Source organism: Argiope bruennichi, chromosome 11, assembly GCF_947563725.1.
Source record: "Argiope bruennichi chromosome 11, qqArgBrue1.1, whole genome shotgun sequence".
Taxonomy (NCBI): Eukaryota; Metazoa; Arthropoda; class Arachnida; order Araneae; family Araneidae; genus Argiope; species Argiope bruennichi.
Genome location: NC_079161.1, coordinates 41,009,088 through 41,034,957, shown reverse-complemented (window position 1 = coordinate 41,034,957; position 25,870 = coordinate 41,009,088). Strand labels below are relative to the sequence as shown.

The window sequence follows — 25,870 nt, the reverse complement described above, 5'->3', positions numbered from 1 at the left end:
AAAAATTACCGACAATAGTCTGTAATTATTATTTGCCGATTTAAAAATGCTTTTATGACAAACTCTTCTATATTAGGATTGTTAATTCCTTATTGTCCTCAAAGTTTTATTTGTTTTTGAAATGCGCCTTTTTCATCTGTGATTTTTAACTTCTAATTTTACCGACAACATGGATTTTTATCGGTTCACTTCTATATTTATTTGTATATTTAGTTATACTTTCGTTATTTCAGTAAGTATTACTTTTCGATGATTGTTATAATTAATGTATTGTTGTTAATGTAATTTGTTTTTTTATGACAGAAAAGTAAATATTCAAGATAACTACCGTTTTCAAATTAGTTTTATAAAATTAGAAATTTTACAAAGAAACAGGATACTTTATCCTTTTCACAAAACATAAGATATATGATTCCTTTTTACAGCTTGTTACCTTACACATTTGTATCCTTATACAGTATAAAAGTATCTAACTATCCATAGGTAGTTATGTAACAGAATAAGAAAATAAAATTGCGTACTGAGTTTCACTTTTGGAAGCTTTCGAAACTATATTTTCAGAATGTGGTAAATTAAATAATAACTTATCTGTAATTAACAAATAATAGAGTTGAACATCCTAGAATGTTTATAATAGCCCCAAATATATTTAATTATCAGTAATCCAGTATACTACGTGGCAGTAACGGGGTTTAGTGAAGAAAGTGAATTTGGGGAACTTTACATGAAATTCCATGTACTCATTCTTCTCACAAAATACACTCTTTTTTTTATTGTATTGTGAACTGTATAACCGTTGTAGTGATATATTGTGTGTTAAATATAACCTCTACTTATTTTGTTTCTCAGTGCGTCTTTATGTTTATACATTTTATATATATACATATATACATACTTAGATCTTAAATATATGTTTATATGCGTATGTCTATATGTATGAATATACACATATATCTTTATATATTTTTTACATAAATTATAAATGCTTCATTAATTAAGGAAGCTGCAAAATATTACTAGAAATACTTTGGATCCGACTCAGTAGAAACTTTCATTCAGAAGAAATAAGATACAAAAAATATAAACAAATCGACAACTGACAAAGTTTAATCGAGCGTAAAAGTAGGCTTAACCACTGCTAGATGGGGATTTGATATGACTTACTTATGAAGATCGATAATTATATCTACTAAAACTTTAATCTCACAAAAATGGTTTTTACATTATCTTAAAACTCAAAAAAATATCTTTTTTAATTATATCAATTTCATTTCTATACAGCGTTTTCTTAGATTTTAATTATTTTTAATACAATACATGATTTGCAGTATTTACTTTTTAATATTATAACCTTTTAATTCGCCCACCGAAACATACAATCGCTTGTTTTTGCTAAAGTTAAAACTAAGATTTTTTAAAAATTTTTTCTCTAGACACTGATTTCAAAGTAGGACTTTCACTTTCCCATGTATTTTGAAGTATATAAATTTGCATGCATTATATTTGTTTCGACACATTCATGCTTCTCATTTTTCAGTTTTATTAAACAGCGCGATGAAATTAAAAATAAATGTACATTGCACATTAATATTTAACAGCCAAAAAACGAATAATCTGTGTGAACAGCCTGGTCGTCAAAAGTTGCTATAGTTAAGAAAAATTCTATAAGCAACCCATTTTTGGTGATTTTTGACGCTTAATCGCTGGGATGCGATTAATGCACTAGCAACAAAACCCCGAATATGATTTTTGAATGCCTTTCTTTCGCAATTTTTTCTCACCTATTGTCACACACTAAATTTCATTTATTAAATCACTTCGTTTCTGAGTTATCGCATTGACATGCTTAAAAATTCAGAAAAGAAACTGAAAGGGTTTGAAAAGACGTTCAAACATTTAACAGACTTAGTTCAAAATTTGATACTGATCTGGATTTTAGATACTAAATCTATGTACTACATTTGATTCATATAAGGTTTTTTTTATAGTTATAACGTTAAGTTGCATTCGAACAGCCTCCGAATGGATTTTGTTCGATATTTGACAGAAATTTACGAATTTTGATTGAAGGCTATAATTGACGAGATCGATTTTTTTTTTTATAATTACAATACTTTCGCTTTGTATATGGCCGCGGTGGCCTAGCGGTAAGGTCTCGTCGTGTGAGCCGTAGGGTTTCAGGTTCGAGACCCGATTCTACCAAAGAACCGTCGTATAAGGGGATCTATTGCACGTTTAATCCATCATAACAAACGTCCTACCGCTGGTGTGGTGTGGAGAGGGGGAGGGGTCCGTCCCAAAATGGCCTTAGTGTTGCTTTATAACGGGACGTTAATATAACTAAACTAAACTAAATTCTTTTTGTATATTTCGTATATTTACGAGAATGCAAAAAAATTGTCAAAATTGGCACAATGATAAGAATTAAACAGCACTTTTTTATATTTAAGAAAATTCAGAAATTGAAGAAATTGGCACAATGATTAAAACTAGACAGCATGATCAAGATTCCCTCCCCACCCCTCCATCCTGAATGCGGTAAAGTAGTGCTTTTGAGATTTATTTTGAGCATAGAAGATGTTGGAAAGCAGTCGACCGCTGAAGCTGTATCTAAAGGTTTTGAATTTTCATATAAAATATTTAAAAAAAAAAGTGGCTGCTTGTAACTTATTTTTTTAGATTGAAAACCATTTTAAGTATATTTGTCTCACTATTTTTCTTCTAAAAAGCATTTCTTCTAAATATAACGAAGAATGTTTCTTTTTCTGTTATAGCATGGGAGTATATCCAGAAAAATAGCTAAATGTGAAAGTAAGTATAAAATTTCACTTTTAAAAAAATCAGGAGGAAAAGTTTTAAAAAATTAAATAATAAACTGCTTGGTAAACATTTGATGATGCCCTTTGAAAATTTTTTGAATATTCAAAAACATTCTTCATGGTAATTGTTTTTTTCATTTTTTTTAGCAAAAATTGTTGTTACTAAAAATATTTATTATAAGAATACCATAAGTGGTACAAAATCTTTCGTTTCATAAAGTCATTATAGGATTAAAAGAGTACCCAAGAAGCAACACTTATGGAGAATTGAATTTTATACTTTTTGGACAAACATGCCATAAAATAACATATCATGTTTGAAGAACGATCGGTCAAAGTTTCTCAGCTAAATGTAAACACATTTAATTTCGTTTTATGAAGGAAAAGCTCTAATTTTAGCCAACATGAGTTCTTGTACAAATTTTATTTTGGACATTTAGTGGGTATCTTTATCTTTTAAATGGACCTACATATATTTTGGATACCCTGTGTGATTACACATCAGTTCATCTATGTGACTTGCAAACATATGCAATCATCTGGCTAATTTATTCAACATTCTCTTTGTAAATCACATTTTTCAGATTAATCCACCACGAAATATCATAGGGAGAAAAATCTGAAAAGTGGATGATAATCTGTTCATCTGTTAAAAGTTGCATTCCTGGAAATATTTGTATAATAGCATCAACATATGCATCTTGAATAATTCCAGTTCTGCTTGTAATTGCACATGCGAATTTAGATATTCTAAATATAAACCGTACAAATTCTATAAATTCATTTTAAAACCAAATGTGTAAGTAATACAAAAATAAATAAAATGTATTTTAAATTGTAATATCTGTAATTCTTTCTGTTAATTGACTTGGCCAGTTGCTCGAACAATATTATATTGCAGATGGTGGCAAAAACTGGAATTAATTTTTTTTATTGACATATCAAATACTAATTTTGTATATATTTGGACAGTAAAAGGTTTTTCTAACAATCGAAAGTTTATTTATGACTACTTTGTATATTTACTTAGAAGAGGAGATTGTTCTGTCTTGTTTACGCACATGTAAAATAATAGCAATTAGTTTCATGGCAAAGGTTATATTAATGATAATATAGTCTATGCATAAGAAATGGTAAGCATATTAAATATAAATGTAAATGCAATCTATCCCTTTTTGCCGCAAGAAAGCATAGAATTCGAAACTCAAATTTTCAACTCTATTCGGCAAACGAAGAAATACTTTTAATTAAAAGAGTATTAATTATTGCACTTAAATAGTGATTAAAAATAGCTAACGATTCGATACGGAAAAATCAGGAATATTAGGAATCAGGAATCATTATTCTTTCGATGTAATTGTTCAAGCAGATACCATTCATAAACTATATATATATAAATGCTGAAATAGTTCATTTCTTTAATTCGGTGTTTTTGGTACTCAATTATGTTTGTAAAAAAATATTAAATAGAGTAATAATATTATGATATGATTTTCAGTTTGTGGAATACAAGTACCATCGCCAAAAATAATGAACGGAACTCATGTCCCAATAGGAAAATACCCGTGGATAGTAAGTATTATTTTTCTTCAATGCATTCAAAAAAATTAATCGAATTAGCTAAATTTTTCTATACCATTATAAATCTGCGCTCAGATTTTCAAAATTTATATGCAAATTCTTATGTTGAAAATTTTTCAAAAATTAATAACCATCCTTAAACGAACAATCTTAAAACAAATCTTTTAGAATATATCTTAGCCTGTAGCAAAGAAAATTTCACTAATTCTAGTTATCAAATTTTGCTGAAGACATAAACAGAGTACTGATTCGCATCCCAGAAACTGTATTATCTGAAGATGGTTTAGTCATGGATTCGAAGTGACTAAACCATCATCCAGAAGTGATTCCTATCATTCTTCCAAATCTTATTCGAATTATCTCTGAATATTGGAACGTCTGAGAAAAATTCCACAACCCCTCAGAAAACCGCAATGACAGCCTGCGTTTTAAAGGATTTATAAGCACTAGAAGATCCCACTAAGTTGATGAGTTTTAAGCAAATATGCGCGATGATATCTTTGAGAAGTTTCATTAAACCTATTTTCATCCCAGTCCATATGGATGAAATGTTCTAACAAACAAAATACGATACTCGGATATTCAATTAAACAGACTTAATGAAGGAGGGATGAAACAGGAGGAGGAAGGAGTGATATTCAGGCGCTTGCTCGCTTCGTTGGACAGGCGTTTGGGGCCTTTCAGTATTAATAGAGTTAAATGCCAATATAATTATTCACAATAATTCCAAAATCAATTGAAATTCATTATTCTGATACGCTTCGAGGTACCTTTTATTTTGACTAAGCAAGATACTGCATGATTTCCTTAGTTCTGCTGGCATGTATTCTTAGAAACTTCCTTTAGTAAAAAAATATGAATATTTTTATCGGAATAATTGCTTCCCCAATTTATTTTTAGATTTATAAAAAAAATTTAGTTCATAAATATTTTTAAAGGAGTTTTGAGGAGCTATTCTTTTCTAAATAAAAATGTATTTCACAAGCTTTTAATTTCTGGAGAGATTGTGTTTCTATTTCTTTATATAGTAATGATATGTTTTAAAATATTTTCTACTTTAATTATACTCGAAATATTCACGTTTTTGTGATAAGAAAATATCATCAAAATATTACCCAAAGATATTTGCTATCATGAGTTCAGAATTAGAAAAGAATAGAGTATTCTAAATAAAGTCGAAAGCATATGCGAATGTCGAATCAAAAGCATTATTCTTCTCAGGCTAGCTTGCAAAAGATACCAGAAAGGAGCACACATTGTATGGATTTTAAAAATGATAGATTTACAAAATGCATTGACTACGCAAAAGGTTGTTTATTAGTCTGACTCTTTGTAATGATGGTTAGGCAACGTCGTGATGTTTCAGAGTTCCGGTGCATGACAAAAAGGTCATAAGTATCTTCACATCATAATGTGTATTAGCAACTTGAAATTTGTGGTTTGAAGAAAAGATTAAAATTTTAAAAAATTTGAACAAGCGCGTAAAACGCCATTAAAATAATAATAAAAAAATATGTGGGAGGGATAGATTCAGTGGAATTACTTTGTTCGTGCATTATTATTACAGAACTGAGTTCAATAATTTTTAATTTTACAATTTTAAAAGGTAGTAAAATTTCCAAAATATTCATATCTTAACTCTCTGGATTCGAGACAGGAAATAATTTTCAAAATAATAATAATAAAATAAGTAATGTCGAGTCGATGATGGTATATGGAATCATAACATCTTTGAAGCGGCAACTAAATCGACGTATGAACCAACCTCTTATTATTATCATAAACAGATTCGTACTCCAACAGTTTCAAGGAAATTGAGAGAAAAATTCAAATAAAAAAGATAGGACGATCTTGCCGGAATGATCACTTAGTTGTCACTATTGTTGTTTCGTTGTCAATATCGATGAACAATGATTGAAATAAGTGCAAGTCCATCATATTGAATACACATTTCACAAGTCTATTCAAAAAGATAGATCACAAGTTCTTCATTTAAGCTTCAGGATTAAATTCCTCTATAAATGTTCAATAACTCCATCCATTCAGGTGTTTGGAGTTATGGGCCATTTAAATGATACCCATCAAGTTGAATAAAGCATTTATAGCAAATATTTTGATAGTATTGATTTTTAATACAATGTATAACATGAAAATGCCCTATCCATTTATATTTCCGTGATTGCGATTTTACTTTACACTTTCTATCCCTTTCATAGTTTTGTACAAATTTATACATAGTAAAGCAGACACAATGTATATGGTTTTATTTATTTTTGTTTTCCTATTCTTAAATATAATTTTGCAGGTTGCCTTTAGTTTGCAAAAGATACCCAAAAATTTCTGCACTGGTACAATAATAGCATCCAAATATATACTTACTGCTGCACATTGTCTTGAAAAGTAAGTGATATGGCTATGATATATTTATTTTTTTTACTCATCAAAAGAAAGATATTCAAATACTGATATAAGGGGTAGAAATAAGTGGATTTTCCTACTGAAAGAGAAATCATAAATGATGGTTTGAGGTAGTGTAGGAGGGAATGCAGGTGTATGCATAGTAACTTTAAATTTTACTATCAGGTGCCTGATTATGCAGATAGCAGGAAATCACATGTCTAGTAGAAAATACTTTTAATGCTATCCAAGTGCATAGTTAGACTATAGGCTATACTTTGTCAATAAAGTCTACTTAGTTTACAAAAAAAAGGCACACATCATGGTGGTCTTGCATGTCACTTATATGTTAACTTGTCACTGCATGTGATTCGAAATTCGTAATGGTAACGTTAATATTTTTCACAAACTCGGCATAAATTTTTTTACACATACTAGTGATTAGAAGTGAGCAGTGGACTATACTTGATCTTAACTTCTTTATTTACAAATATTTACAATATTTTTGAGATGAACAGTTTTATATATAAGTGCAGGAATTAGAGTTCACATGAAATCATTAATACATGGCTACTGCAGTCTAACATTGCGATGACTTCTTTAAGCCTAACAATTTAAGCCTTTTATTGCTTCTGCGGTGGCTGTTGAGCCGATGCGGGTTAATGGTCTAATGAATCTCCGACAGACTCGTCGCGGTAAGGCGCGTAAAAGGGTTGCTCTAATTTTAAGATCGCCAATTTTGGCATTATGCTACGTTCACATGAACACTTATATTTCCATGCATTCTCTTACTCAAATATGCATCACTGTGCTTTCTATCAGCGTTTAAATTTGCAGCAGATATTTGCTTGTCACCTTGCAATAATTGGTAATTAAATCGAATATCTCCAGTATGTATTGGAATTAATGTCAGAGTGGATTTCATTGAATGAGGATCGGGAAACACAAATCAGTAATACTAAATTTAAAAAATGATGGAACATAGAAAACATACAGCATTTCGTTGACTTAAGTTTCGCGTTTATGAGTTATTGTGTTTACAAGCATGCGAAATCAGAGCACATACACAGACTGACATGCAATCAACCGTTGGACGAAAATGATTGCAACTTTGATCAGTATATAGTATATTTTAGATGCTAAACCTGTGCATCAAATGTTATCTACCAAGCGTCTTGGGTTTTGTAGTTATTGAGTTCGCTTGAACTCAAGCAGCCAGACTTTTGTAAATCAATTTGGTTCAAATTTGATAAGAATGTACAAATTTGGTCGCAATACCATATCGCAAATTTCTGACGTCTAGCCCAAAGCATTTTTGGGTGAGCGTGTAACAGACAGATAAACATAAGGGCAAACATGTTATTTTCGGGTTCAGGGAGTTTATGTGTTCAGTCGTTGAAATCTCGAATTCGAATTTTTCGACAATTGTAATACTTCCTCGTATACAAGAAAGAAAAAAATGTGTTTTTATGACTCGGGAGGAGATCTATATGGAGGGGGAAATGTAGTATTTAAAATTAATGGATTTTTTCTTTCTCATTACCTTTCTTACCTTTTATCAATGTTGTTAATGCTAATTGTTAATTTGACTGCATTAGATTTTCTGTTATTTCAATTCGTCATTTTAATTAGTTACTTTAAAATTCATTCCTTATGCAGAAATTAATTTTTAAAGAAATGTCTAATTGTCGAAATTAGGCATAGTATAATGGCACGAGATTTGCTTACAGAAGAGTCCCATAAGGTTAATACAATTCTGAATATAATAATCATAGTAATCATATGTTTTGAAGAAATATTTCCTTTTAGATGATAAAGACTAAAGGCAATTCATTTTTTTTAAAAAATGAAGCAGTTTTTTACAACATTTTTGTCGAATTAGTATTGCATATGTTCTGAAAATAAAATAGCAGTTAATTTTAGGTGTACAAAAGGCGAATTTGTTTATCCTATCCAAACACATAATAACAACTCACAGAAAAAAAGAAGATCTTTAAAGTTTTGTAAATGCAAGTGAATAAAATGTATCACTAGATACGATATTAAAATCAAGAAATATGAAAGCGTTTTTCTTTTCAGATATGATAAGTAAAAACATATGAATCATGATTGGAAATTCAATTTCTATTAAACTTGAAGCGCTTTCTCCACGTTTTATGTTAATTATATTGTTGCCTCTTTGAATTTTAATCTTAATTAATACCGAGCCATTTGACTTTCAGCCGAATTAGAAAAATACATTTCCTAAAATAACGATATAATTATGGCTGTTATTTCTTGAGGATAACTCCTATGTATTTCACTTGTGCACTTAATACATTTTGTTAAATAATTACGCGTTAAAGTCTCTAAATCACATCGTTGGACATGGCTGAAATTTAGTATGTGGTTATCTAAATTACATTAATCTGTATTATAGTCTTATAATTTTACAGAATTGTTGCCAGCTCATTGGGAAGCAGGTGTCACTGAAATTTTTTCCCCAATTAGGCTCTGTATTTCCTTAAAGCCTAACAAGTAGACTTTCTAATGAAAAGTGAAAATGGAAATGGTGCATTGAAGTAGTAGAATGCATCGTTATGATTTGATGATGAAAAACATGCGAGAAAGATCTCCCCAAAACTTTCTATTTAATAAACTTGTCGTGCCAGAGAACCTCTTGAATGGCATTGGCATACAATATTTACGGAATTTTAACTTTTGGCGCGAAGTGAGCATTTTTACTGAATCTGTCGTGGCATCCTTGGCGAGTTTTCTGAAATTAATCCCTGGCATTCAGTTAATAATATGCGAAAATCGAATTTGTGATTTATACATCTTTTTCTCAACCGAATGAAATTAAAATTTCACATAAAACTACACTTGTACTCACAAAATCCCATACCAAACATGATACATTTAAAATCATTGCGTTTTTGAACTATTGCACATACATGTTTCTGTTGTTGTTTCTTATGGCACTTGCCACGGACAAGCCCGCTGTTCGAAGACAGTCGATTTAAGTCTGAGGGGGAGTGCCTCTTGTTTTTATAGTAGCGCCAACTAGAGCCAAGAGTAAGACTTAGCTACTCATGTATCATCATTCGCTTGCACAACCCCTTTTTACAGGAGGGCACATTCATACATCGAACAATGGAAGAACAACCATGTCCAAACCGGGACTCGAACCCGGAACGCCCAGGTCACGGGGAATACGCGCTACCCCTATGCCAGGACACCAGCATACATGTTTCTGAAAGTACAGACCTACAGCAATCAACCCGTTGTTGAAATTGGTTCAAAATTTGATAAATGTCTATACTATAGATGTTAAATTTATGCCCTGAATCTTATCTGTCTAGCTCTCTTCATTTTGTAGTTATCGTGTTAATTTATATTCGAACATTATAACGAACTTTCACGGAACAAATCGTACTGAAAATTTGATAGAAATTTGCAACGCCAAATTTCAACCTTTTAGCTTAAAGCAACCTTTTAGCTTCAACCTTTCTAAATTATCTTTGTCACAAGCAGACAGATGGCCGGACATGAAAAATGCATTTTTCGAACTCAGGGATCTCTAAAACATGGAAATTCGTCAATATCTCGACAATTGTTCGAGATTACTATATCGATTATCGTATCGTTTTTATGATTACTATACTTTCTCTATGCTACGTATACGAGAAAGTAAAAAAATTGGCGTTGATCGCTTTTCCATGTGGAACAGATTTTACATTCGAATAAATGGGTTGAAAGGGAACACTTATCGAAACGCATCTGATACCCTTAAATGTTACTGAGAAGTGTTTTTTTTTATTTTGTATATGTACTCTGTATATGTAAATGACAGCTATTGAAAACGCGGTTCCTCACGCTTATCTGTTTATTATTGCAGTCCCACTACAGTACACAATGAAGAATGTCAAACCACAAGAATGCCCAAAAATTGTTATATATCGGCAGATGCTCTTTTAATTGGCCTACAAGATATGAAAGGTTTGCAATTTGTGGAAGTTCGGCACCTTATACCCCATGAACGCTACTCAGCCAAAACGGCCATCAATGATATCGCACTCATTGAGCTGAAAAAAGAAATAAAGTGTAACCTTCTGCCGAAACCTTTGTGTCTGCCCAGTAGGAACATGAGAAAAGAGGGACAGCGTCTAATAATTGCAGGGTTTGGCTTTAACTCTCCAAAATCATTAAGTAAGTAAATTTTTATTATCATATCTTTTTTGCGTTCAATTCGTTTGTGTTCAATGAAATTCTTTTTGTTATTTATTACATAAACACCGATCTATAATTTTCATTTATAAAGTGTATCTAAATAACAAGTTTCTAGGGGAGCAAGAAGATAGCAAAAATTGCTCAAGATTAACCCATGAACAAAAACATCATAATAAGTCAATTTACGACAGTGTTCATCAATGAGCTTGGTTGTGTGGTGATCTTGCTTTCATCAAGATGATGTCGCGGGTGAATCCGCTGGCATGGGCAAGCAGCTTAAACCACGACGTCATCTTGATGAAAGTAGGTTCAACGTATTAGTATGTTTTGATTTTATCTGGTGATAATCAGTACACGTAAGGCATGCAATCATATACCAGCAGAAAGATCATAGATATATGCATTTGGTGAAGAATAGCTGGCTAAGCCTTATACCCTTCTCATTTCCAAAGATTTCAATTACATTTTATGCAGTTAATTATACTCCCGTTTTACTGCTCTTAGCGAAGAAATTATCGGTGTGTTCGACTGTATCTAACAATCGATGTTTTATCGTGTATTCATTCCATCTTTCACAGTGAACACTCTGAGTATTTACTGTAATATTATAAATTATTTATTTATATTAAAAATCATTAACGACAAATTCAAATGCTCATAAAATTTTTATTTATTAAAATAATTTTTATCTTGCGTTCTGTAATATTATATATAGTTAGAGGTCACTACTAGAAGATGAAATAAAAATTAAATATCTCCAATGTTTTTGTTTTTTTTTAACTTATTCTGTTTTTCCTAACATTGAAATTTTTTTTCTAAATTTTCATTAAATAAGCAGTTTTTTTTAAAAACTAAAGGCAATGAGTATATTTTTTTCTTCTAATAGTGACCCTTGAAGTTTGTTTCGGCTATATGATACAATAAAAAATATTTATGTATCATTTTTAAAAATTCGTCTCCGAACCTATTAGGATACCTTAATATCTTATTAGGATATTAAGGTATCATAGGTAAAAATTTGGATGCAATTCTTCATTATGCTCATTACTTTAAATGTTATCTATATCCTCTAAAAGGTATTACATATATTTTATGATATTTTAGAATTGAAATTAATATTCATGATTAATTACAATTAATAAATTTGCATCAATTAATGAACTACCTGTGCAGATTAAAAGTGTCTTTTACTCTTCTCTAAATAATGTTAATGAAAATACTTATATGATAAAAAAAATGATAAAATGATAAAATAAAAATATTTAAAATATTATGATAAATAAATATATTATATTTATTTATCATAATATTTTAAATATTATGATATAATATCATATAAAATATTATCATATATTTCATATGATTTATATGATATATATATCATATAAAATATTATGATATATTATATATTATGATAAATTAAAAAATTTAATCCTTTTTCGGGGGCGGAAGGGTTAGAAAAGTAATATTGAAAATGAATGCTAGCTTACAGATAGTAGACACAAATTAATTTTTGCTCTGTTGACGCCCAACGTCAATACTTATTAGATATTCAAAGATATCATAAAAGATGACAATTGTAGAAATAAAGAGTAACAAAAATAAGTAACCCGAAACTAATCGAGGTTTGCAATTGACTGACTTATTGTATCGCCGCTTTAATAGCATGGATATTGTTATTAGTCATAAAATAACCATCTCTTTTTATATACCAGTACTCCTATAAGAGATATGATCCATCAATGGAAATATTAATTAATTATACCAATGCAGTTATATCTTCTAACAAATAAGGAACCTATTTAATTACCTGGAAATTATAATGAAATTATAATCGAAATACCGCACGGGAACTGTAAAAGTATTTGGAGAAATATTATACAGTAATTCATATAAAAACAGGGGGGGGGGGTGAGACAGAGATGATTCTACAAATAAATCATCATCCGAAAACTAAAAGTCGAAACAAATATCCATCATCACTTTTGGTTTCAGTTTGAAGGAAAAATGCAAACCTCTCAATCAATCTTTATTATAAGTACTATGCGTTCACATGTGTGGATATGCACTTGAAAAATGCTTTTGCACAAAACAGTTATCATAAATTAAATGGAATTTTGACCATTTGAAGACTTGTTAAACTACTGGAACCATATAAACATTCTTTCAACTAATGCATAATATTAGCGTGATCTTATATTGTGGTGAACAGTTAGGAAATTTTGTTTGACGCGACCTGGGAATTGATACTCGAAAAAAACGATTACATCCTGTAAAAGGTTATCAATGATAGTATGTACATCAACTATGTAGAAATGAGTTCTTCTTTTCAGAAAATGATACCTTAAAATCAAAAACCAATAGACGGCTGAAGTAGTCTCCTTCATAATGCTAATAGATTGAAATCAATGTCCTTCTTCTCTTCATATCATTCTATGTCCAAAAAGGATTTATCATACTGAAGCCTAATTCCCTTGACTGACGAATCTAGCTATAAGGCGCCATAATTCCAACCGTGGGAAAGCAAATATTCGTAGTTGTATTCGGGAACCCGAGGTAGTCCGGCTTTTCCTGCCATAAGTCGATAAATGCTTGTACATGGGTGACTAAGAGTGAACAGATGATAATATATCTCCATGTGGGAAAGATGCCTTCGTTTAGATTCCGACCTACCGCAAATCCCCAAGTATGATCTCAGGAAAGTCAAGTCCTGACTATAGAAACTGATTTGTGTAGCGGGGCGTAATCTCATTGTTTTTCCGATTAATTTTTGTAGTAATTCCTTAGAGACTTCGCCTATAGGAAAGTATTGAAATAGGCATCTTTCAGGACAATAAGGAAATATGTCATTTTTACGAATTAAATTGCCATAGCAGACTAGGAAATTTGTTGTACCGGTTTTCACACTATTTGCGAGGAATGACTATCCTATTTTTATTATAAAATGCATAATTACAATCTGATAGGATTTTTTTAAAGAAAAAAAAGGCCTTAAGCAATCATTTCTAAAGTAATCCTTGTGCAACTTTAAGACGCCGCGTTAACACTTAACTACACATTAAACTAAAACTGAAAAATTTATAGAATATACTCTCGAAATGAGAAATTCTGCATTCAAAAAATATAAAAATTTTGAAAGTTTAGCTTTAATGTATAATATCTATTTTGAAAGGCTCAGTAAATATAGCGAATAATAATTTGCAAAGATCTCAACAAGATTTTCCTTCTGAAGACATTTTGTGATATTATATTGTCACAGACTGTTTACATGCAGAAAAAATGTTCCTAGATGTATACTTTTCCAATGATATTGATAAAATCAGCTTTCATTGTACAAAAGGCGTAATGTTATAACAATGCATTTCTTTTTTTAAATTTAAGGTACCGAGAAATTGATGGAAGGTAAAGTGAGGCAAGTGGCGATGGTAGATTGCTCTCCGAGAAGGACCATTACTAATCCAAAATTGCTCTGTGCAAGAGGTGCGGACTCTAAACAAGCATCTTGCAAGGTAAATTCTATGCTCCGTTCGAGAAAGTAGAGCTCTCAAACTGAGGAACTGAGGGGGATGATGAAAGATTTCAGGGTTACATTGTGAGACTTCAAAAAGCATCACGCAAACCTATATACAATTCAAACGCACATCTATGAATGATTATGAGCAACTATATAATAATTTACAAGAAAATAAAGCATACAAAAAAAGTCATATTTACGTAGGAGTATGCGGTCGGAAACACAAAGTATGACCATTACAAATTTCACCACGACAATGGACTGTCATTCAGTAATTAAATATTGCAGACTATGGCCATTATCTGTTCCTACGAATATTCGAAAATGCTTTTTTCAATTACTTACTTTTCTATATGAAAATAGTAAGTATGGTCAGTACAAATCACTCCCTCCCCTTACGGCCAATGCCAGCGTAAACTTTGAAGCAGAAATATTGCTCCGCAGCGTGTTTTCTAATCACTCGTCAATTTTCAAACGCTACATTTATACACAATGACCTCATCTTGAAGCACACATGACTTGAAAATATATTTTTGGCTTGAGATTGTAAATAAATCTATTCAATGAATTATTACCTCGATGTAACATTTCCCCACTGAAAGCAATCGTTTTATAGAATTTTGAGTACCTCAAATTTCATTCTGTCCAACTCAAAGCATTTTTGAGTTATCTTTGTCACATATAGACAGACGAATGGATATTTTTTTTAAATGTGTTTATCGAACTCAAGGAAATCTGAAAAGTGGAGATTAGTCAAAATCTCGAGTTCGAATTTTTTGACGATTACTGTACTTTCTCTATACTATGTATACGAGAAAGAAAAAATGTTAATATTAATACAGATAATAAAGTGTTTGTTGGATAATTAGACAATAGTCATAAAATAAAAATTAAATAAATACTGTGGAAAAAATCTTCCTTTTCTAATTCTCATCAATGATATTATTAAAGTCAAAATTAATTGTGTAAAAAGTTTTAAAAAATAATTAAGATGCCACTTTTTAAATGTACATAAACTGCATATTCTCCATTTGCGATTTTAACAATATTTTTGTTTTTGAAGGGAAAGGTTTGATTCCAATAAAGCATCTTGAGAAACTAAATCATTACATGATTACTACCATAATATTAATCTTGGCAGATCTAAATTTAACTGCAATTTAAATTGTAAAAAATTGTAGGTATCAATTTTAAAAAATGTAAAGTTTTTAAAATAAAAAAACAAAAAAATAAATATATGGAACTATATCATAATTAATTTAAATAATTATGAGTTTAAATAATTCTAAAATAATTACCAGTTACCAATAATCAAGGATAATGTATTACTTCAACAAATAGCAAAAAGGCGATAAATATTGTTCCATTTTTGAAATCAAAAACAAAACAAATCCTAAGAGCCTTCCTTCATTACATTGACACTTTTTGCATGACAATTTCTGATAAGAACGTTCTCTTACAATATTTTTTCACAGAAAATGGCATACCAACATTATAGAAGTCTACTGTAGTTCATTGGCCACCCAAATTTGAAAACTTCATTGAAAATAATTATTGCAATAATATGAAACACAATATCAGTATCTAATTAGCTCGCTAAAAACAATCTTTTTAATAAAATGTCAAAATTCTTTCCTATTTAATGAAAAAGTAAGAATAAATAGTCGACGTTCTGGCCTAGGGGTAGTAGGTATTCCCAGTGATCTGGGAGTCTCGGGTTCGAGTCCGAGTCCCAGTTCGGACGTGATTGTTCTTTACCCTGTGTTCTATCTGTGAGGTGTGTGAAAGAGCCCCCCTCCCTTGTAAAAAAGGATTGTGCAAGCAAGCGAGCGTGTGAGTGTCACCTTCAAATGAGCTAGAAGTTAGCCTTCTGCCCTCGGGTGCTCAAGGGCCTTTACCTTCAGAAGCTACTGCACAAACTCGGCTTAAATTGCTGACTTCATCAGCGGGCTTGTCTAAAACAAAATGCCGTAAGTAACAACAACTACAGAATAAAAAAGATCTTCGTAATAATTTCAATTAATAAGTCGTCTGTAATTTCTAAATTTTTTGTAAAAAAAAGTTTATTTAATTCAGCCGTCTAGATAAAGAACTAAAATCATCTAAAACATTTAAGTTGCGTTATCAACAAAAATTTCCTTTTTGGAAAAAAAAAAGTTTTACTGTTGAATGTTAATGTGTAAATGTTAATGCAATTCCATTGTGATTTTAAAAATGTATCTTTTCTACTAAATAGACTAAATTAATATCGATACTTTCAGTAATTTTTATCATCAATAGCGAAATATTTTCTTGCAGATCAAACATATCCTTATCTAGGTTTCTGTTATTTAAGCTTTAATTGCAAAACTCTTACTTCATCAGTTCGAAACAAAACAGTACTCAAGGTATAATAAACTTGATATAGTAAAGACCAATACTATTTTGAATTTTAAAGAATTTTTTCCCACAATTCATGAAATATGTACATGGAGAAACTAAAATTAATCAAAACATAATAGAAAAAGAAAATAATAATGAGCAAGTACTTAGTTTTTGCTAGAAATACAGCAATTTTGGCCTGCTCCAGGGTTCCCAGAAACCATTGCTAATTATTTTTTGTTGCTATTGTTATTGTTGTTATTCGGTTCATACTCTGAAAATATCTTATTTAATTGTTAAAATATCTTCAGGCTGTTATAATAAACAAATTTAAAAAGATTAAAATTGTTCACTTAGTTGATTTATTAGCTATTAAATTCTTTCAGACTATTTATACTATACAAATATTAAAACAAATAATTTTAAGACTTTTAATATTATGGAAATTTTGTAACTGCTATTTTCTTGATAAAGATTGCATTACAATTACTAAAACCAGGAGAACAAAATGCTTTTCATGAAGTCATGTTATTAAGACTTTTCATAGATTTTTAAAATTTGTATTTTCTGATGTCATATATTCATTACAGAAACCTCCAAATACTTCTGTGACCATATCCTTAATAGTGAATTTAATCATTGCAAAGTGTAGAAAGTAGAAGATACAGAGGGGGAGGGAGAGAAGAACATATTTTCTATTTGTTCGTTTACCTCCGTCCATCACATACAAACTGTCCTTCCTTTACAGACAAAAATACATAAAAAATAATAATAAAATTAGGAAATTATTTATATATGTAAAACAATTTTTAATACGCTGGATCACTTAAAACATTTAACGCAATCCAATTCATAGACATTGCAGAAAAGAAATGCAAAATTTCCCTCGTTTGGTTTATAATATTCATAGTTGAAATTCCTTTTTACACTAATTGTAAAAACTTCAGATATACAAATTCGAATAAAATTATTCATGTGAAGATTTGAATTAAGGATTTCCTTTCAAAATACAAATTCATTTACATCCTCTTATTCCAGGGGGATTCTGGATCAACAATTATTAGGAAGTACAAGCGAGCATTCTATGGCATAGGAGTGACATCAGTTGGTCCGGCTGATTGCACGTCAGAGAGAGGAGACCTCTACACTGATATTTATAAGTACTTGAAATGGATAAAAAAGCATGTGAGAAATTTGCCTAAGCCGAAAAAAACAAGATGATGTCTAGTAGATTCGACATTTTCACTCAATGTGAGGGTTGTTTTTCTTTGTGACATGGTGATCATTATTACTAAAATTATGTGTACACAACTACATAGTTAATTAGCTGGAGTAGTCACCAAAACTTTCTAGTATACTCTCTAATAAAGGGGTCATCCCCTTCACCTTGTTTAAAACTATGAACCGTGGATAAAGCTGCGAATGGCTGCATAGCCTGGACGAACAATAGTTACAAAATATTGATCTTTGGTGTTAATTTAGTATTTTTACTGAATTTATCATCCGATTCTTGGAGGTTTATTTCGCGATTAATAGTTGGCATGCGGTTAATAATACCAGAAAATTGAATTTTATTTTAGGTATATTTTTTCGACCGATTGAAACCAAAATTGAACACAGAACTACAATTGTAATCACAAAAGCTAATACTAAATTTCATGTATTTAAGTCATTGAGTTAACTGAATCACTTACATGTTTAAATGTTTATGAAAATACAGACCGATAAAAAGTCCACCTCTTGACCGATTTCATTTCAAATTTGACAGGTATCTATCTACATGTTAGATGTTAAATGTGTACCAAATGTTAACTATTTAGCTCTCCTCGTTGTGTAGTCATCGTTTTAATTTGTATTCGGACAACTGGATAGAAGGACTTCCTCTAAATGGATTTCGCTGAAAACTTGATGGAAATCTACAAATTTGTTGTAAAAACCAAATTCCAAATTTCATGAGTCTGAGCTCAAAGCGGTTTTATTTGTCACAGACAGACAGACATAATGCCAAAAATGCGTTTTCCAAACTTGGCAAGTTTAAAAAGTGCATATTTGTCAACAAAAAAAAATCTCTAGTTCGAATTTTTTTTATGATTACAATACTGTCTCTATACTTTATATATGAGTGAGTAAAAATAAGTTTTCAAACAGATTACTCCAGTAATAAGAAACATTTTGCCTATTCACAAACAGTTTTAATTAAAATGTTTTTCACTTTACTGCTGGAAAATAAAACGCAATGATGCTAAATGTCATGTATTGTCAGAAAAACAGTCCCAATGGTCTGAACTGATAATGAATGCGAATGTTTTTCTTTTGAGTATGCTTAATGAGATTTGTAGAGCAAACTTACTTACAATCTATACAAACTTACTTACTTACAATATACAAACTTACAATCTATAAGTAGAAAATTTGGCACGAGCATCCTTTGGAAGGTGGAATTATACTTTGTGACAGAAAATGTATTTTTATGCTTAAAAATGTTAATGTTTTGTGTTAAAAAGGAATTTATATGCATGTTATCTGTAACTAGCAGTACTCACACAGCGTTGCCCTTGACATAGGCATCCAAGAGGAAAAATTAGCTTGAAACTTAATTCTGGGTTTATACTCAGCCAGTAGGCAGCGCATGCATACAAAGGTTCAAAAATGCTGTTCTGTAGATAGCAAGTAATTGCCCCGACGGGAGAACAACATACCGCTGTATTGTATTTTTACTTACTGCGTATGCGTTTAGCTTAGTCCAAAATATTTTGAATATGTGCTATAAAAAATGGTTTTGTAGTTATTCTTGATGATTTTTAAATATCTTTTTGATCTCGCATGACATTCTCATGTCATATCGGGCGGAGGCTAGACTTAAGTCTGAAGATAATTTTTCCTCTTAGATGTTATGCCACGGGCAACGCTGTGCGGGTACTGCTAGTTTAAAAATAAATGTCTGATGGAACATTGTCAATGTCCTCATTTCCATTTGATTTTGCTGCAATTCAAGCTTCGAATTTGGTTGATCATAGATGTATATAGCATATTACTTCACCAAGTAGTAAAAGCGCTTTAAGTGTTATTAATTAAATTTACGGTTTTTAGTTAATTAAATTGTGTGTTTATTCGCAATTGCCAAAAAGGTATTTCTGGCATATATTCTTAAAAATCACGAGAGTTATTTTAAAAATCAATCAACACTTCTATATCAAAGTAATCTGATCCGCAGAAAGTGTTTCACTGTTTTATAGTCCTCTCCCTTTCGTTATGCTTAAGGAATTTAATCAACAATCTGAAGAAATGGAATTAGAGGGGAAAAGGAAGCTTGAACTTTTTACCTTCCAAAAGGTTAGAGAACTTCATTCTTAAATTTTTATCCACAAAATAGTAACTTTGTCTGCTAAATTAATATTTTAATGTTACGTTTCACAAAATTTTAATATAAACATATCACACAGTGTGATTAAAATCCGATTTTTATTATCTGAGTCAGGCTCTTATTTTTACATTTATGGTAAAATACAACTTATTTATTACATAAATATTTGCATACATTCCATATATAAGATTGAATTCGTTTTCGTTATTTTATCACCTAATTAATGGCAACTATTTATTATTAAAGAGTAAAATGCATAAAAAGCAACTGAAATTTGATATTATGTGTTTATAAAAAGTGGTTCAGGAAGAATTCGAATCATTTTTCCTAAATCATCACGTGCTGTATGCGGAATTATTCTTTGTGCAATTCATTTTATGCTTTTATTCAACAGTAATTCTTTAATCATTTTCTAATTTTAATGCTTTCATTTTGTAATCAGAATTCAAATAAGAAAAAAAGAATAAGAATAAAATTAATAAACGGAAAAATAAAGATGAAAAGAAAAAAGAGAGAGAGAGATAAACTTTAGTGAATAAAACCAAAAAATAAATTAAATTCATTTCAAAAATAGAACAAACTATTTCTAGTTTTAAATGTCAGTCTAGTAGAGATACATGTACAAAACGACATTCATTTTTTCAAGTTGCAGCAATATTTTTCTAAGCACAAAGGGAATTCGAATTCCTCGATTGCAATTTATATGTAATTTTCAAGGGGCTATTTTTACATGTAAACTCAAATTTAGAATATATATATATATATATATATATATATATATATATATATATATATATATATATATATATATATATATATATATATATATATATATATATATATATATATATAAAAACATATTTCATACTAACAAGATTTAATTGTGAAACAGATTTCAAATAGGAAACAGTAAAACATATTTAAAAATTTATAACTATCATTTAAAGTAAATATTTTCATATTTTTATTAGACACATCATAATATCATAATTATTACTCACCGAATATCATAACTTTCCTATAGAAACAAAATTATGAACGCCATACGAATAAAATTAAAATCATTTATGATAACAACATAGTTATAGTTCATTTTCTTTCTAAAATTTCTTTTGCAACTTGTTATCACGTGATATAGTAAAAATGGGGAAATTTATTTTGATATGAGATTTTTAAAAAATTGATGAATGTAAAGCAAACGATTTTTTATTAAAAAAATAGATAAAGAAAAAAAATAAATTGCCAGAATATAAAAAATAATAATAAGTATACAAAAGTAGAAAAAAATAATTCCCCACTTTTAAAAAAAATTAAATAAAATTTTTCCAATTTCTAATGCATGAATAATAATAATAATAATAAATTTGCCACGTGAATAATAATAAATTCATGTGATGAAACAGCAATTGAAAGTAAGTTTCTTCAGTTTATGATTTTTTATTCAATTTTCTACACCATAAAATATATAGAATGCTAAATTTATTTTAACAGAAGAGTGAGAGCAAACGATTTTTACAGAAGCATAAAAATAACAAAGTTACCAGAACATAAAAAAACAACATTATTGAAAATAAAGATTGTTCAACTATAATTTTTCTTTCACTCTTTGAATTAAGGGGGGAAAGAATATTTTCTCTGATACACACAATCCTCGTTGTTTCTGTTTTCGAACATTGGTGGCGCTACAATCTACGTGGAATTATATGATGAATAAGTTTCTATTAAAGTCTATAAAAGTTAAACAATTTGTTTGTTTCAAAAGTTTTTTTTTTCCGAGAGTTTTCTGTTTCCTAATGCCAGTTATTTTTTATTTAAAAAAAAAGACAATAAAAATTTTGTAAAGGTAAAATAAACAACGAAGTTAAACAGGAGTTTTAATTTTAAAAGAAACTCTGTTCAAATAATTACTATGTTACTATGAAGCTAAAGTTTAAATGAATACGGACTACATTTGTGTATTGAATTTTGCTTTGAATGAAAAGCATTATGAAATAGCTCATAAATTTTCCTTCACTTTTTGAATTAAGAGGGAAAAGAATGTTTCTTTTGAAACACATAATCCTCGTTAACTTTGTTTTCAAACATTGGTGACGCTGCAATCTACATGGAATGATAGGATGAATAAGTTTCTATTAATGTCTATAAAAAAAAAAAACCAGTTTTTTTTATTTGTTTGTTTAATTGTTTCAAAAGTTTTCTTTTTTCCCTCAAGAGTTTTCTGCTTCCGAATGCCAGTTATTTTTTTTATTTAAAAAAGACAACAAAATTTTTAAAAAGGTAAAATAAATAATGAAGTTAAACAGGAATTTCAATTTTAAAAGAAACTGTTAAAATAATTACTGTGTTCAAAAGTTTAAAAAAATAGGGACTACATTTCTGTATTGAATTTTGCTTTGAATCAAAGGCATAATAGCTAGCTCATAAACTTTTTGGAAAAAATAATATCATAAAATTGTATCGTTTCAAATTTAGGTTTTTTTTTTTCTTCTTTTTTTTTTTGTAATTATTTGAATTATAATATTAACTAAAAAACACATTTTCATCTAATATTTTCAAAGATTTGACAGCGACATATTGAATTCACCTTATCATATTCAGACCATTTTACATAATATAGCATGCATGGCTGCCTCTGTGGTCCTAAATTTAAACTTTTATAGATAGTTATTAACATGTAGAATAATATGAAAAGGTGTCAGAGTGTTTTAAAATATTTTCCAAATATTATCTTGCTTAATATCCTTACAAAACATATCTTCAATTAAATTGCGTGTAAATTTGCGTGTATAAAGTATCTGAAATGTTCGCCAAGCAGGTAACAATGATTATTGGCTAGAATCTGTTTCTTTCAAGGAGCATATTTTCCAATGTCTTTATATTTGTTAATGTTTTGATAAATTCCTTTACAATGTAGACTAACAAAATAATTTGTAAAAAATGGATAGTCGCGAAACATCTTATTCCACCAAAAAGTCAACACATGTCATTTAGACGTCAGTAAGTGATTTCCCATGTTATAACAGATAAGTGCTGTAGCAGTTGGCAGTGTCATGGTAACAAACAAGCTAAAAATTTATAAACTGTTATATTAAAGCATAAGATTATAAATTAGTATGTTTTTGAATTTAAATTCTTGAAGGAAAGAGCGTGCATTGAACTATCATTAACTGAAAAGAATTTTTTTTAAAAATTTTAAATAAAGTAAATCTGTTTTAAACGAGATTTTCAGAAGTTATTATCCAAAAATACCAAAACTGAATTCTAATTAATGAATATTTTAATTCAAATTACTAAAAAAAAAAAAAAATGCACTCAAAAACATTTATGATGTGATGTGAACCCAAATAATACTTATACTTAGTTTGGCTGTTTAAGGTATTCGACTATGTTCGGAGAACATTTTAAAATAATGATATTTAAAGCAATATTTTTCGAATTTCAACTATCATTTATACAAAAGCTTAGATGCTCACTGCTGCTGTTTACTGTTAGCAATACTTTTACGCTGCTCTCTTTCAAATTTGTCGGAAGTATGCAAATATTCTTTGGAAGTCTATAAATAATATATCTTCTTAAAGAGAAAAAAGTCATTTTCAATTCTATGGAATTTTTTTGAAAATTGAACGAGTTTTTCCAAAGTTATATTCTGAAATTTTATCAACTGTTTTCGGTGACCTACTAAATGGAACTCAAGAAATTTGAAAATTTGAAGTCAAGAAATCGCACATCTCCCTCTCTTACTATTTTTTTAGAATTCTACCTGGAGTTAAAAAATGTTCCGTCAATGAAGGTCAAAAGTAAAAGACGATTGTATTTGAAAATTCATCTGAATTTAAACTAATTTTTTTTCTTTTATTTCCAACGGTCAGTTTTAGGTCTCCATTGTAACTGTGTGGTGAAAGCTTATAAGCCAGTTAGCAGTTACGCTGCACGAGCAATTGCTTTTGTATTGTGGTCATGTTACTGGGCTGAGAACCACAAGGTCCCAGGTTCTATTCTCGCTCATATCAATCCGCCACAACTGTTTGATCGCCCATAGATGCCGATGCTAATGCTTTTCACTTACCAATATTAATGTAAAAAAAGTGAATTTCCGCACACGTTCGTGACAAAGTCTTGGCGATTTTCGTTCTGTTTATATGTTTTCTTTAAAAAATACATTAAAATATAACTGTATAAAATCCTTTTTTAAGGATATAAAGTCCGATATGTCTCAATCATCTGACATATTAGGTATAGAAGAGACAGTTGGAGTTATTAATGCCTCCAAAACGATGAAGAACAAATAGCTTTAACATGCTTAGATACGGTTGTACCTATCATTACTCAGACTAAATCCAACATTAAAAAGGCAGAACAAGATACAATCAAATCTCAGCTCGATAAATTAGTAGAAGTTATATTCTGTCAAATGAAAAAAATTTCAAAATTAAATGGCAAATTTGAAACCTTACAAGACAACAATAGTAATAATGCCAAAAATATGGCTACTTTTCATCCGAAAGGAGACACATACATATGCCAAAATAGCAGCCAAGCCTAAAATAATATTTAAAAAGATTCCTCCTAAATTTATTTCATTAATTTACTCCAAAGAAAAAGAGAGATATCTTCAGAAGAAACAAAAGCATCGTTGTTAAAAAATATTGTCCCAAGAAAATTAATGTGGGAGTAAAAAATATTTAAAAAATAAGAAATAGGTGTGTGGCAGTCGAATGCGATTCAGCAAATAGTTTAGAAAAAATACTTCAAGGAATTCAGGTAAATCGTCTACTTAAAGGTGATATTAAGAAACCCATTATGAAAAAACCACGCTGCATTATTTATGATGTGAATATTTAAATTTCTGAAGAACAGCTCTTAGAAAAATTATGCAAGCAAAATGAAATAAAAAAAGAAGACATTTCGGTGCTCTTTACATTAAATAGCAAAAACAACAATAAATGTCATTGGGTCATTCAAGCAGAGCCTTTAACATATAAGCTTTTGATGAAAAAGAAAAAAAATAATTTAGAGTGGTCTCGACTATTTCTCAGAAAATTATTAAGACCTACCAAATGTTACAAATAAGTACATATAAGTACTAATTGTTCCAATATGGAGATCTGTCCAAAATGTGGACAAGTGTGACAAAAACATTACTATTGCAAAAATTCACCTAGTAATTGTATTAATTGAAGCAAATAGTAAATTTGGTTTTAATAGAGATGTAAGACAAATTGCAAATGATAATAAATACCCAGCTTTAAAGAAAGAAATTGAGTACTTAGTTAAAAGAATCCAATATGCGTATTTCACTTTTTTCTGAACTTAAAATTGTGCAACTGAACGTACATCTTGCAACTGCTGCCACTAAAAATCTTAATAAAAGAGCAGAAGATCAAGAAATTAGTATTACATGCATTCAAGAAATTTATCAAAAGAATAATAGACCAAATGGTCTTCCCTCCAATGTTAAAACTTTCTTCTCTGACCGAGACAATCTGAAATCAGGTATCATAGTCTACAATAAATATCTTCAAGCAATAAAGGTTTTCTTTTCCAATAATATCATTGCTATACCCATTCCTTTTCGGAAATCTACCTTAATGATTATCTCAGTTTACTGTCCTCCTTCAGAAGAGA

The 25,870-nt window shown here is 29.7% G+C and overlaps 1 protein-coding gene across 1 annotated transcript; it reads left to right on the top strand.

The window, feature by feature from the left end:
• The first annotated feature begins 130 nt into the window (after positions 1-130).
• On the top strand, positions 131-24,534 carry LOC129956527 (transmembrane protease serine 2-like). Its single transcript, XM_056068449.1, has 8 exons — positions 131-232; positions 2,775-2,811; positions 4,318-4,391; positions 6,706-6,800; positions 10,675-10,985; positions 14,388-14,515; positions 17,920-18,066; positions 24,439-24,534. The coding sequence occupies exons 1-8, from the start codon at positions 170-172 to the stop codon at positions 24,532-24,534; spliced, it is 951 nt and encodes a 316-aa protein (XP_055924424.1). The 5' UTR covers positions 131-169.
• The last annotated feature ends 1,336 nt before the right edge of the window (positions 24,535-25,870 follow it).